At 38.4% G+C, this 15452-nt stretch overlaps 1 protein-coding gene across 7 annotated transcripts in view; it reads right to left on the reverse strand.

Moving 5' to 3' along the window:
* KIAA0753 (KIAA0753 ortholog) overlaps positions 1-15452 on the reverse strand; it is a 36052-nt gene that overhangs the window by 9984 nt on the left and 10616 nt on the right. For all 7 annotated transcript variants that reach the window (XM_073315772.1, XM_073315774.1, XM_073315769.1 and 4 more), the window contains 7 exons: positions 13577-13746; positions 10439-10555; positions 5652-5741; positions 5412-5499; positions 4906-4989; positions 3762-3932; positions 2585-2666 (listed from right to left, as the gene is read on the reverse strand). In XM_073315772.1, coding sequence (XP_073171873.1) covers positions 2585-2666; positions 3762-3932; positions 4906-4989; positions 5412-5499; positions 5652-5741; positions 10439-10555; positions 13577-13746 — 802 coding nt within the window. The remainder of the gene's footprint in view (positions 1-2584; positions 2667-3761; positions 3933-4905; positions 4990-5411; positions 5500-5651; positions 5742-10438; positions 10556-13576; positions 13747-15452) is intronic.

The raw sequence follows: 15452 nt of genomic DNA on the forward strand, positions 1-15452 counted from the left end.
AAATCAAGTGAGAGTGTTTTGCTGTGTTTTACAGATAATGTCTCAGCCTGTGAACTCTGAACTTTTCTACTACTAGAAATAATCTTTTATATGCTGGAGTGGAGTGAGAAGGATTATTGCTAGGTTATATAGAGGGAACTGGATTCTCTCTCACTCCAGTTTTGGCTTTGTTCTCTAAAGCGCAGGGGGATTTACAGGCTTTGAAATTGATTTCTCAATCACAGTGGCAACAGATGGATCTTCGAGAGGTGTCAAAAGAGGTTTAATGAAGTAGCTCTAGTAATTGCTCAGTCTGAAGAGGAAGAGGTGTTACACATGGATCTAACAGAACTGTTATTCTATAAATCACTCTAAACAACTCTAGTTTGTGTGTAGCCCTCTCAGAAGTGGACTCCTTTCCCTGTCAGAATCCAACTGGCTTTAACTAATCCAAATCAGAGCCAGGAACTGTATTTGTTCACAAAGTGGGTGGCTTCAGAGAAGTTCAAGATAAAGTTTATCCACTCAAAGAGCATGTTGCATAATATATGGCCTGGGTCAGGATCCTCATTCTTTCTCCCCAATGTTTGAAACTACTGAAACAATAAAGTCAAGTGTTGGCGCATTCAGAAGTTAAGCATGCTTTGAGAAGGCAAACTAGATCCTTCTGGAGTATGACTAAGAACGTCTGAGCTGAAATGTGAACTTGAACATTTGACAGGTTGCCTTCTTGGAGGATCACAGAAAACATCACTTGATAAAAGAGTGCCGACAACTCATTCTCCATCACTTGAAGTCTTTAAATCAAGACTGGATCTCTTTCGATGTGAAGTGCTATAGCTCACACAGAAGTCATGGGAGAGAAATTATTGGGTGAGGTTCTTTGGCCTGTGTTATGCATGAGATGAGACTAGATGATCATAATGGTCCCTTTCTGACCTTGAAATGTGTGAATCATTGAGAATTCTGAAACAGATTAGCAAAGGGGAAAGAAGAGAGGAAAAAGTGATTTATCCAGGTTTGTGTTTTTAATTCTTTTTAAAAAAACCTTGTGTGTTTACTTGAATCTATGTTATTTTCATTTTTTCCTTGTCCTTTCTGGCAATGGTGTATGAAAAAGGAGGCCAAAAGAATAAAAGAAAATCCACCAATTAAGCTTCAGAAAAGGGAGGTAGACTCAGTTACACATGGATCAATAGAAAAGAAGTGAAAATAATTAGAAATAAGCAAGCACAAGTCAGCAAAGACAGAGAGAAATAAAGTTGAAGGTGGTCAGTAAATCCACTATATCTTATTTTTGGAGAGATCCAATGGAAAAACTGCAAGGCTGACATTTACAAAGAAGGGATGAGGTCACAGAACATACAAAAATGTTGAGAACCAACATTTAAATACAACATTCTCTCTGGTTTGGGACTGAATATGAGACGTTTTAGGCCGACTGAATTTCTGGTAAATTACAAGGAGGTCAAAACCAAGGTTTAGAATGGAAAGAGTACCTCAGTTATGAAGTCATTATCACGACTCCATAATGGAGCAGTGCTAACCAGACTTATCTTGATCCCCACGCTGCCACCTCGTCCCCGCCCACCTAGCTTAACTGATATGGGCTATAACAGGGATGGGCAACCTTTGGCATGCGGCCCGCCAGGGCCGCGCCAGTTTGTTTACCTGCCATGTCAGCAGGTTCAGCCAATTGCAGCTCCCACCGGCCGCGGTTCACCACTCCAGGCCAATGCAGATGCGGCAGGTAAACAAACTGGCCCGGGCCACATGCCAAAGGTTGCCGATCCCTGTGCTATAACAGGGTAAATTCCTATCTTCCGTGCCATGTTAGCACAATAGTACATGGTGTAGGAGGGGTTGGGAAAGAGTGCTTGGAGAAACCATCACATAATGGGGATCTCCACACCTTTTACACACTGGAGAGATGGGCTCTGTTCTCATTCAAATTAGGCTGGAATGAAGAGAGTGTTAGGGCCAGGACCTGAGACAAAACACATGCTATTGTAGCCCATAGGTGGTGGTTGCTATTGCTGAGTTGGGGAAGGACTGGAGGAACCCATTTCCTAAGATTTTGTGCATGGCAAATTGCAAGTTTCACCCACACTCAGAAGAAGAAAGGGAAAGAATATCGGTGCTATTAAGAAAAAAAAAAGAAGATCAATTACATTTTGTCAAAGAATAACTGGAAGAAAGAAGAAACCAGACTTCACTTAAATCAACATCAAATATCCCCTGTTAAGACTCAAGCCCTAGTCCTGCAACTGGATCATACAGGCAGACTCTTGCATCCAAATGCTGCTTCAGTGACTTAAATCAGATCTATTCAAATCAATCGAATTGTAGGACTGGTACTTTAACTTGCAAGCTTCTCAGTAAGCCTCTCCTGCTTTTAGATATTAATTTTTAAAGCAACAGTTTGTAAACATTCCTTTTGATATAGTGTTTGTAACATACTTAAGTCCAAATGGGTGCTATTTGATTAATATTATCAAATCTAATCTACTAATTTTGTTTAGGAGATGTTAACATCTCAAGATAGAGACTGCAGCAAGAAGAAATTGTATTAAAAAAAGAAAAGAAAAAAAAAGCCAACACTTACCACTTTTCTCTTCCTGTGCCCAGAACTCTGAATCAGCATAGACAATCTGATTAAATCTCCTGCGAACTGCATCTTGGTATCTCTTAAAAATTTACAAAATTAAATCAACCAACAGATATTTAATCAGTTCAACCGTGCTGGTGATAGCTTGATGGAGAAGCAAACAATGACTCATTTTGATCATGATATAAATCTTCCACCCCCACTACCATTCCTAAATATAACAGAGACAGAAAAAATAATCTTTATGAAAATATCATGATTGAAGTACAGCACTGTAAGTCTCAAAAAGCACACGGCCAGTATGGCAGATTGATTGCAGATTGTACATCCTATGGCTCAGATCCTACAACCATTTAATACAATGAATAGTCCCACTGAAATCAATGGGGCTACTCACTGCACTAAATTTTACCAAGTGCATAAGTGTTTGCAGGATCAGGGCCTATGCCCAGACTATAAATCCCCTTACCTTTACTTGTAATATAGCTGTATTTTTAATGTAGCTATATTTACAGATATTCTTCTTCAATTGCTTTGAGTAGCTTCTGGTTCCAGGCTCATTTCTACTTTCTTTGCTATGTGAAATTGACCATAAGTTGGAGATACAGCAGTTTAGCTTACACACTATGGAACATCTTGTAAACCCTTACTCTCACTGGTGAGCAGTTACTCAGAAGAGTTGTTCCATTGACTTCAATAAGTCATCTCATTCTGAAGGAGACACCTCAGGGGGCACCATTAGCACCATTCTTGGACTTTCTCTCTCTTATGTAGTTAGATAGCGCCTGTATCCGTTGTATCTGAGACCTCACAATTACTGAATTATTATCCTCACTGTACAGATAAGGAACTGAGGCACAGAAACATAGGAAGTGTGATGACGCAGGAAACTCATGTCTTCCAACTCCAAAGTTAGCCCCTTAATCACTGGACTATCCTTACTCTTATTCCATGATCACTGGTCCAGTACTGACTCAGAGGGAAAGTGTCACATATAGAATCAACGGTTCTACTTTCTGCTACATGTAGACACGCCTTCAAGGCCTTCCGTCCAAGTTCTGGCCCAGTAAGACCTTGCTTAAAAAAAACCAATGTACCGGCTCAGGTTGTAAGGTATGGACAGATACACAAGGTGACAATGTTGCAAACAACTAACACTTAGACACATGCTTACTTCAATTTCTTCCATTCTTTGCAGCATTGTTTCCAGACTAGGACTGTCATGCATGGCTACAGCCTCAGCTTGCATCTTCTTGTGTTGCTCCATATTCCAGAGTTCCTGAGCTGTATCTTCCAAAAGATCATCCAATAACTTCTCACTCAGCATATCTGCATTGGATGCAGCCTACAGATACAAAACCCCCAAAACATACATACATATATATATTACTTACACACACACACACACACACACACACTTTAATTATAGATATACATTTGAACTGGCTTTGTGTGTGCGGTTCAAATGTATGTCTATAATTAAAATTTCTAAAAGCAGTTATTAGCTTTGATAAATGGGCTGTCATTTCTTTCAAGTTCTTCCTTTAATGCAAATCTAATTACATTCTTAATACTTTTCTTTCACACATATAGTAAGCCAAGCTAGTAAAATTAATTCAGCATGTACAGGACCCTATAAAAAGGGTATCACGCAAGCCAATGGGAGTTGAGGGAGCTCAGCATGTTGAAGGATCAGGCCCTCAAATTTAGGACAGTTGATCCACTCACTCCCCAAATTCAGGAATCCCGTAGGAATTCACAGAACTTGAACTAAAACACAGTCATGCAAACACTTACAGACATGCTTAACTTTACTCGTGTGTGTTTGTAGGATCAGAGCCAAAGTAAATCTCAATTATGTCTTCTTAGCTTGACCATTTAGCTGGATAACTTTGCTCTAACAGGACTATTTTCCTAGCTATACCTTTCTATATTTCAATTACTTTTTCTAACATTTCCTTAGAGTGTGAAATATTTTGGATCAAATACTATACATAGTAAGGATGTCTATAATAGCCTTATATACTAATTTTCTGAAAATGATTTTGCTTTTTTTAAAAAAATACTTAATATCTATTTTCTCCATGTTTAATGAATTCACACTTTATATATTTAAAACACGATAGCTCGTCAACCAACAAAAACGTTTCTATAATCAACATCCTAATTAAAGAGGTCATTCTATTTAGTTTCCACTGACATAAGCTACAGTTTAGGAAATCAAATCTAATGTCCTATCCTTTTCACGTCACGTACAAGAGAAAACATCATCATGCATTTTGAACAGCTTTACTCCATTATATCCAAACAGAACATACTTTTTCAGCAGCCTGGGATGACAGTTTGTTTATAAATGAAGAACCCTTCAAACGAGTGTTTGTTTCCAAAGAAAGATTGACCTTCTAATGAAACAGAAATAGATTAATGTTTATAAAATACTTTTTATACTGTATTAGCACAAATTCATTACGTTATTAAGGAAAGCTATAACATGAATTCCTAATATACTCTGAGCAACACCAGTAATATTGAACATGGAATGCTCATAATTATTCAAAACTATGTTCCAGTTTATCTGCTTGGCCACAAGATAACAGGAAAAACATTAATTTACTGCAGATATGGCAAATTTATTCCAGTCAAGGACCACGCTGAGAAGAAAAATATTCTGCAAATGAATGTCTAAAATTGTTTGGATTGGGTGAAAAATTTTGGACGTTTTTCGCTAATCAAATTAAGGCAACCTTTGCTTTCCCCATTACAAATGTTTTATAAATCTAAGAGAGACTCTTCAAAATGTCAGCATAAGCTTTGATTGCATTACCTGAGCTTTATCCAAGAGAGGTTCCAAACGCTCCCGAACTGCTTTCTCCACCTTGTCTGCCAGCTGTGTAGGAGAAGCACCTTCTGACCTATTTAAACAAACAAAAAAAAGTGATGATGCATTTTAGTGAAAATCTGATGTGACAAAAGAACATAAACCCACTTTAAGAAAACAGGGCCCCGTGAGAGATCTGCTTCCAAATCTGCTTCTGTGCATCACACTTTTAAACTGGATAATTACCTCAATTTTTGTATTTTCTCCATTTCTTCTCTACTGAATTCCGTTAGTTCCTTCGTTCTTCTTGAAGTTTCTGCATCAAGCCAAGCTAGTCTTCAGATATGAAATAGCAAGACAGATAAGTTAAGAAAATAAAACGTATGTTTGCATAGACTAGCTAATGAAATGATGTAAATTCAAGGTAAATGAAAACCTCCACAAAGAATCAACAATGAGAAGATAAATATGTTAAATTTAAGGCAAGGAAAATCTTTGTTCTGTCTCCCAGAACATCTTTAAGTGAAACTTCATTTCAGAGGCAGAGTTGTCTAGTGGATACAGCACAGATGTGGAAGTTGAGAAACCTGGATTCTAAACCCTGCTCTAACGTTGACAGTGTATTACCCCGGTTGTGGCTCTGGTCCACCCTAAAAGATGAACAACAACATTTATGTACCCCAGAGGAGTGTTAAGAGCCTTAATCAATTCATATTTGTGGAACATGATGGCATGAAAGTGGGAGGTGGTATTATTACTTTCAAATACACAATGATGGGCCTTCTTTTGACCCTGTAATTCCTCAGCTTTCCTAACACACTCTACTCATTAAATATTATAGTAGACATGGTACAGAAGATTCTGACATATCAACATATCAACCAACTAGGTATGTTAAGAACAGATTAGAAATTTGTATCCTACGATTTTCAAAAGGGATAAGTGATTTTAGGTGCCTCAACTGTTGAGTGCTAAAGTTGACTCCCCTTAAAAGCAGCCTTAATGTCAGAAAGTGCTGCATACCAGCCCCCTGAAAATCTTTTAAGGTGTCTCATATTGGGCAACCAAAAAAAATCATTAGGCATATTTGAAAATCTTGACCTTAATTTCCTTATTGTGGTGGGCTACCTTCACATATTCAAGATTACTTTAGCCTACTTGGTATGTTATTGCAAAACCCAGTCTGGATTTCTTCCATGCTTATTTAAAGTTTAAAGGATGTTTAATGGTGTTTGCGCCATGATACGAAGCAAGCTGCGGTCTCTGTGTACCAAACCCCAGACCTTTTTTAACACTGTTTAATGTTGGACTGTGACTGGGTTATATTAAAAACACCTTTGGCCCATATATTCCATCTAATACAACATTTTTGGCGCTGCAATGTGGGGGCCTCAAGGGTTAATACATGCTCCGAAACTTGCATCTTGGCAAACAAGCAATTTCAAAGTTAGTTTAAAACAAAAGGTTTTTTTAAATTCTTTAACGTGTTGCGCTTCTTTGAGGTAAGCATGAAAAACAAACTATTAATATTTTAGCTTTAAAACAATTAAGCTCTTTTTTAAGTTTTTAATTGTTCAATAATCTTTTTAACAAATGCTTTTGGTTTCTTTTTATTCTTTTATTCTGAGGTGTCATAACCATACAGCTAAGGGTAGCCTAGAATTCCTCCTGATCTGTAAGGGGCTAAGAAGCTCAAATAAACTGGTTGCCACCTGACCAAAAGGACCAATGGGGAAAGAAGATACTTTCAAATCGGGGCAGGGGGGAGACTTTGTTTATGCTCTTTGTTTTTGTGTGTTCTCTGGAGAAGCAGAGAAGCATCAGGTCAGAAAACTCCGTCTCCTAAAGTCATCTTAAAATGAGTCTCAGTATCGCAAAAAGAGTAAGTAAATAAGGCAAGGCCCCCCCTACATCCCAAGGAAAAACTTTGGATGTCCACACTAAGTTTTTCCTTCGGATGTAGGTGGGGCCTTGCCTTATTTACTTACTCTTTTTGCGATACTGAGACTCATTTTAAGATGATTTTAGGAGGAGGATTTTTCTGACCTGATGCTTCTCTGCTTCCCCAGAGAACACACACAAACAAAAAGCACACACAAAGCCTCCCCTCTCAGATTTGAAAGTATCTTCTTTCCCCATTGGTCCTTTAGGTCAGGCGCCAACCAGGTTATTTGAGCTTCTTAACCCTGTACAGGTAAGGAGGAATTCTAGGCTACCCTTAGCTGTATGGTTATGACATGAGGTTTGCAGTTTGTGTGATTGGTAATAATTTTGCTGATTTAATGAAAAGGTATTTTTAAGAGAAAGCAAAAAAGAGGTAAAATTAAGTGCTTTAAATTGTTGAAGGTTAAATTGCTATAGAAGACATTTACTGAAACAACATTTTAGATAATCCTCTTATTCACAAAATGCTAGCTTAATTCAGGACTGCTATTGCATTGACTATGAATATAATCTCAAACCAACAGAGCCAAGGGCTGCTGCAACACCAAACTGTGATTTTTGTTGTTGTTTTATGTTTTTCCACCTGTTTTGTTTTTGAAGTGTTTTTCCTTTTTTTCTTCAGTTTTTTATGGTGGTTTTGTTTTTGTCACCGATTTTTGTTGTTGTTCTCTGCATGTAAGACAGCACTGTGCTAGCGTTGTAAGTTAGACTCCCAGAATGGGTTAAGCTGCCACAATAGCAATGTTGTCCTCACAAATATTAATAGTAAAACAGGTGGGCAACGTCTGTCAGACTAAAAATGCCTGTGAATTTAACGCCTTTGTGTGTTGCAAGCGTTGCAGGAATGCAAAAGTGGTTCCAAAACAACATAATTTTGTTGCTTCTTTTATAAAGGAGGCAACACACCTGGGTAAGAACTCCATCAGGGCTGAACTTCCCGCCCACCGTGTACGCAAGCTTAACCACTAGTGCATAAAATTTTCATGGTTTGTATAAATGAACAGCTTTAATTGTGTAAGTGGCAAAAGAGGGGGGAGTTTTGCCATACTTACCCATTCTGGGCCTACAGCCAAAGAAGAGAAGAGATGGCTTGTTTCTAAACATCTTACAAACACATAATTGCAGCAGTTCTAAGTTTTCTTTTAGCTACAAATGAAATGAGTTGTAAATTCTTAAGCTTGGTTAATATCTGAAAGGTTACATTGTAATCTTTGTAATATCTGCTCAAGTAAGGTTTGTAAATCCCAATTTTGGGATAAGGAATTTGCAAACCTTAAATTATAACCAAGCACCTTTTTCTTTTCTTTTTTTTTTTTATGCTTAAACTTTGTAACTGATTTTATGAACAAGCTTCCAACCCTAGATGGAATTGTTTCATAAAGAGAGCGTTATGTTCTGATAATTAGGTCTATAAATTTACCCTAATTGTGAGCTCAACTGTAAAAAGTATGTGAAAGTTCATAAGATGTCACAATAATCTATAACAACAAATGTTGATGGGAAAAGGTACAAAAGACACAGAAAAACTGAATCAATCCAAACAAGAAGGCCTACTGAGGTAACTCAAGGACTGTGTTAAGATCATGCTTGGTAAGCAAGAAAATGTGAATCTGGAAATTAATGAATCAGTATTGGTGTGTCAAATATTAGGCCTAATTGGCCAATGAAATAATGACTGGACAGGCTATTCAACGCATCACTCCCTTTTTGGGGAAAAGATGGAAGAACAGATTGAGACTACTGAAGCAAGCTTCGCCATTATGGCTGCCACCCACCATCTCTTGGATCACCAGACCCTCTTTGTCCTAATCCCAAGTGATGTCCTGATCAGACAGGGCCAAAGATAGAGACCAAGGCCTTGTCTACACTACAAGGAAAAGTCGATCCAAGCTAGGCAATTTGAGTTACGTGAATAGCGTAACTCAAGTCGACGTAGCTTAGATCTACTTATCACGGGGTTCACACTACACGATGTTGACGGGAGACACTCTCCCATCGACTCCCCCTACTCTTCTTGATCCAGTGGAGTACAGGAGTCAACGAGAAAGCGATCTGCGGTCGATTTAGCTAAATCGACCGCTGGTGCATCAATTGCCACATGTGGATCCCCTGGTAAATGTAGCTCCCGATGAAACCCAAACACCAACTGGGAAGATACAGGATCAAACTTTAACAGGAGCTCCAGCCCATCTCAATTAGTGTCTTCTGTTTTCCCCAAAAGTACAGTTATTACCATCTTTGATATCATCAAAGAGACTGTCAAACAAGGGGGCCCTTTTCCTTTTAAAATCTCTCTAGCGATAAGGAAAGGGAACAAGAAATGTTGTTAAAGTGAAAACTTTACTTACTATTTTACATTTCAAATGCTTTAACTATTTTTCCTTCTTTTCTTTATATTTAAGAACAGGTTAAAAACATGATTAATGGTGTTTGTGCCATGCTACTAAGCAAGCTGAGGTCTCTGTTCACCAAACTCTGGACCTTATTTAACACTGTTTAATGGTGGGCAATGACTGAGTTATGTTAACATTTTTGGCACATATATTCCATTTAACACAACATCGCTTATCTCTGTATCCCTGTACTCAGGGAAAGTGAGCCTAGTGCTAACTGTAGAGCAGTCCTCAGAGTGGGGCAACTACTGGAGGTGCTGTGTAGGAATTACCAGGTTCCCTCTACCCTGTGGGAGAAGAGGAAGGAAAAAAAAATGAAAAGTCTCCTGACAGCCAGGAGGGGCTCAAAGGAGAACAAATGAGAGTGTAAGACCCTTTACCTACAATCAGTCAGGTAGGGAGTGAGCTGCAAGCCTAACTTGATTCCTTCCTGGGGTGGCAGGAGAAAGAGAGCAGAGAGGCTCCTCCCATTTCCTCACAAGAAGATGACTCCCTGGTTTCATAGGACAGTTTAAAAAAGTGGTGTGGTTTAGCCCTTTGTACGAAGTGGCCTTAATTCAGTTTTGGCCTGACTAAAAAGTGTTAACTGTTTCACCCTAAAAATGCAATTAATTCCGTAAAGTGAAAAGAAAAAGAGAGATTTAGAAAAATAATATATTATTGTTTGCGTTTCTGGATAAAGATATCCAGGCCAACCTGACAGCTTCTTTTTCAATGGCACTCAATCTTCCTTCTTCAGTTCCCTCTTTTTGCAAAGCTGACTGTTCTCTGCTGGAAGCTTTGGGACTAGCATTCATGTATCCCCAAGGAGCACTGTGAAGGAGGAATATATATATTTGACTGAGATCCCTTTCCCACTTCTGTTCATAGCAGGCAAAACTATTATACCAAAAACTGACTCAGTTAGGCCTCAGTCCTGCAAGAACTTGCACACATTTCACTTTACTCACTTCAGGTTTCAGAGTAACAGCCGTGTTAGTCTGTATTCGCAAAAAGAAAAAGGAGTACTTGTGGCACCTTAGAGACTAACCAATTTATTTGAGCATAAGCTTTCGTGAGCTACTTACAGCTCACTTCATCGGATGCATACCGTGGAAACTGCAGCAGACTTTATATATACACAGAGAATATGAAACAATACCTCCTCCCACCCCACTGTCCTGCTGGTAATAGCTTATCTAAAGTGATCATCAGGTGGGCCATTTCCAGCACAAATCCAGTGAATCCCACTGAAGTGAAGGGTGTAGGCGTGCTCTCAAACTTAAGCATGTGTGAAAGTGTTTACAAGACCGGACTGGAGTTAAAAAAAATGGACATTAACATGAGAAGTCTGGTAACATTAACCTTGAATTTCCTCCCTTTTGTCAACATAGGGCCTGCAATGGGCTCCATGCAGAAGCAGAGTTACGCCCACATGGAACCCACTGCAGGATCAGGGTCCTAGTTACTTTAACGTGTTGGAGCTATCACTTGTTTACAAGAGTCTAGCTAACACTTTTTAAATAGTGGAGAAGGGAAATAAATTCAAAGAACCACATTTAAGTTGTGACAGAACTTGCCCTGCCATCTTCGGATCTACTTTTTCAAAAGTTTATCTCATTCATTTTGTTATCACATTCTGAATTAAACCTCAAATAAATTTATATCAATTAAAAATATAACGACTATTTAAAACATGCATTCAAAAAAAAATTCTATATCAAATCAATTATTCACGCATTTATTCCTGGATCCTGCAATGAATCAACAAACATTGCTTGTTAATCTGTAATGTGTAAGAACATGAGAATGGCCATATTGGGTCAGACCAATGGTCCATCCAGCCCAGTATCCTGTCTTCCAACAGGGACCGGTGCCAGATGCTTCAGAGGGAATGAAAAGAACAGGGCCATTATCGAGTGATCCATTCCTTGTTGTCCAGTCCCTGCTCCTGGCAGTCACGGGTTGCTTCCTATCTTGTAATCAATTATTGATCCATGAGAGGACCTTCCCTCTTATCTCATGACTGCTTAGTCTGCTTAAGACTCTTTGGCGAGGAACCTTGTTAAAAGCTTTATGAAAGTCCAAGTATACTATATCCACTGGATCACTCTTGTCCACATGTTTCTTGACCCCCTTCATAAAATTCTAGTAGATTGGTGAAGCATGATTTCCCTTTACAAAAGCTGTTTTGGACTCTCCCCCGCCCCCCGCCCCTCCCAACACATTGTGTTCATCTATGTATCTGATAATTCTGTTCTTTACCCTAGTTTCAGTCAATCTGCCTGATACTGAAGTTAGATTTACCGACCTACAATTACAAGGATGGCCTTTGGACCTTTTTTTAAAAAAAATTACATTAGCTATCCTCCAGTCTTCTGATAGAAAGGCTGATTTAAGTGATAGGTTACATACCACTGTTAGTAGTTCTACAATTTCGTATCTGAGTGCCTTCAGAACTCTTGGAAGAATATCATCTGGTCCTGGTGTCTTATTACTGTTTAATTAATCAATTTATTCCAAAATATCCTCTACCGACATCTCAATCTGGGACTGTTCCTTAGATCTGTCACCTAAAAAGAACGGCTCAGATCCTCTGCGGTGAAGACTAATACCAAGAACTCATTTAGCTTCTTCACAATGATCTTGTCTTGTGTGTTTCTTTAGCAGTTCAGTCTTTCAGTGGCCCCCTGACTGCTTGGCAGGCTTCCTGCTTCTGACGTACTTAAATTTTTACTCTTAGTTTGTGTGCCTTTGGCTAGTTGCTCTTCAAATTCTTTTTTGACTTTCCTAATTATATTTTTACATTTGACTTGGCAGTTTATGCTCCTTGCTATCTTCTTCACTAAGATTTGACTTCCAAATTGTAAAGAATGTCTTTTTGCCTCTAGCTGCCTCTTTTACTTTATTATTTAGCCGTGGGGGCATTTTTTTGGACCACTTACTGTTTTGTTTTATTTGGGATATACAATTAGTTTGAGCCTCTATTATGGTGTTTTTAAATAGTTTCCATGAAGCTTGCAGGCATTTCATCCATGACTGTTCTTTTTAATTCCCATTTAACTAGCTTCCTCATCTTTGTGTAGTTCCCCTTTTGAAGTTAAATGCTACTGTGGTAGGTTTCTTGGATATATCCCCCCACAAGGATGTTACATTTAAATTACATTATGGTCACTATTACTGAGCAGTCCAGTTATATTCACCTTGTGGACCAGATCCTGTACTCCATTTAGGATTAAATCCAGAATTGACTCTCCCCTTGGAGCAGCCAGTCCTGGAACCTACAAGAAGTAGCCATTAAATGGTGTCTAGAAATTATTTCCATGCCGTCCTGAGGTGACATGTACCCATTCCATATAGACATATCTGAAATACCCCATTATTACTGATTTTCTGTTTTTGTAGCCCCTCTATTTCACAATCACCATCCTGGTCAGGTAGTCGATAGTATATTCCTACTGCTATACTCTTGTTTGAGCATGGAATTTCCTATTCATAGAGATTCTATGGTACAGTTTGATTCATTTTAAGATTTTTTACTATATTTGACTTTATGCTTTCTTTCACATATAGTGCCATTCCCCCACCAGCACAACCTAATCTGTTATTCCTATATATTTAGTACCCTGCTATTTCCATGTCCCATTGATTAACATTGTTCCAGCAAGTTTCTGTGATGCCTATTATATCAATATCCTCATTCAATACCAGGCACTGAAATTCAGCCATTTTAGTATTTAGACTTCTAGTATCTGTATACAAACACTTATAAAATTTGTCAATATTTAGCTGTCATTACAATATAGTTGTGCATTACAAACATAAAAAGCCTGTCCCACTTGAATGTTAACGTACCGTTTAGGTGAAGCAGATGGGGATGTAGGATTTGGAGGTACCCAAGTTATTCTACTCTCCTTAACAAGTGGTTTGCTCTCTTTTAGCCTGAAAGCTACAGTGGTCTCTTGAAACCGGGCATGCTTTGCCTGAGGCTGCACAGGTCTTGATCTTGGAAGCTTACGGATTCCCTTTAAGACATGTTAACATTCAAAAGATGTTCAGAGTTTAAAAAATACATATTCCACACTGTGGATCAGAATTTCTTGTCTTAGGGTCAGGTCTAAGGGATTGATTCTGCAGAGCTAGAGCCAATGGTGGTTTTAATACTGACTTTAATGAGAGTATGACTGCACCCAAATAGAGCGTGGGGCCAATCCTGAATCCCTTACTCATGCAAACAATCCGATTGTTTCAGTGGCAGTATTGAGTAAGGGCTTTTTACATGAGTAAGAGCTTTTTACATTTGGGATATTTGTAGTACTGGGCCTGCTCATGAGCAGAGCTATTTAGAGATTTATTAGGACTTCTGCAGAAGGGAGTGGCACAACTGCTAAATTTATATTTACTAGTCTAAGAAACTAGACAATTGTTCTACAGCGGGTAAATTCTGAAAGCCTCTTTTCACTCACAGGTATGAACTATCCTGACATCTCATTGAAACACATGGACTGAGTCATGTTATGGATTATTAAAATACTTAACCTAGCTGTTCACAGGCCTCACTGATATTAATATTGCACAAACAAATATATATAATTACACCAAATCTCCTGATTTTCCAGGCTGAGGTGAGTGAGAAAAAAATCCATCCATAAATGCATCCAAAAATATCTATTTTCAATTTTTGGGCATTTCAGAAGATTTTTAAAGAAGGACATGCCAGTAACATGCAAAAAAAATGAATGAGTTTTCTTGCACCAAGGAGGCCATCTGCTGGTTGCAAATGGCATTTACTAAAACACAAGTGGTTATATAATTACAAATAATTATTTTAATAAATACATCATTAATGTCACGGGATGAAATATTTCAACTTTAAGTCCAAGATGAAAAACAGCATACCGTACAAACACTTACTTGCACACTAATTTTCTGCAGAATTGTTATATGTTATTTCCAGTTATGCAATTTATTTCCAACTGGTGGTAATGCTGCTTTTTTAGGGATATGTTTTTTTAAGTGATCACAAGAGCAGAACTAACCAAGAAGCAAGGAAATGCAGAACACTCAGACTCAGGGGTGGCCATTCAGGTCCCATGGAGTAATAAGGTCATTTTTTCAGTGTTTGGAGTGAGGGAGAGCATTTAGGACCTAATCCAATGGCCACAGAAATTAACAGAAAGCCTCCCAGTGACTCCAACCAGCTTCCCCATGAAACATACCAAGTGTTCTCCATTCCCCCTGAAATGAATGGAACTTTACAATAGTGTAGCTGAAAGCAGTTGACTTTAATTAGTTTCAATTGAATGTACCTGTCTCAAGGGCAATGTTAAAGCCCTTCCCTTTCCTCCATATCAACTACATTTATTAAGGATGCTAAAGGGACACCACTGACTGAAAAAAATACAACCATGCTTCTGTCTGAAAATGTGCTACCTACTACTATTGCCAACATGAAACAGAATTCTCGGTTTTCCCCAATGCATTTACTAAAAGCATTTGGTAATACTTTGTAGATAGTCAGTTTCACATTTCTGGCAGTCAGTTAGCTTTTTCGACATGCATTGTGGAAGAACCATGGAACAGAGGACAGAGAAAACTATTTTTAAAAACAGGAACATGTGGTTATAAAGAGAGAAAATCTGGCAGCGACACCAAGAGGCAGATATAGAGTCTGAAACCACTTTTAACTTAGTTTTTGAAAGTTACTTGGTTTCATGTTTATTTAACAGTG

Source organism: Lepidochelys kempii, chromosome 17, assembly GCF_965140265.1.
Source record: "Lepidochelys kempii isolate rLepKem1 chromosome 17, rLepKem1.hap2, whole genome shotgun sequence".
In the NCBI taxonomy this organism is placed as follows: Eukaryota; Metazoa; Chordata; order Testudines; family Cheloniidae; genus Lepidochelys; species Lepidochelys kempii.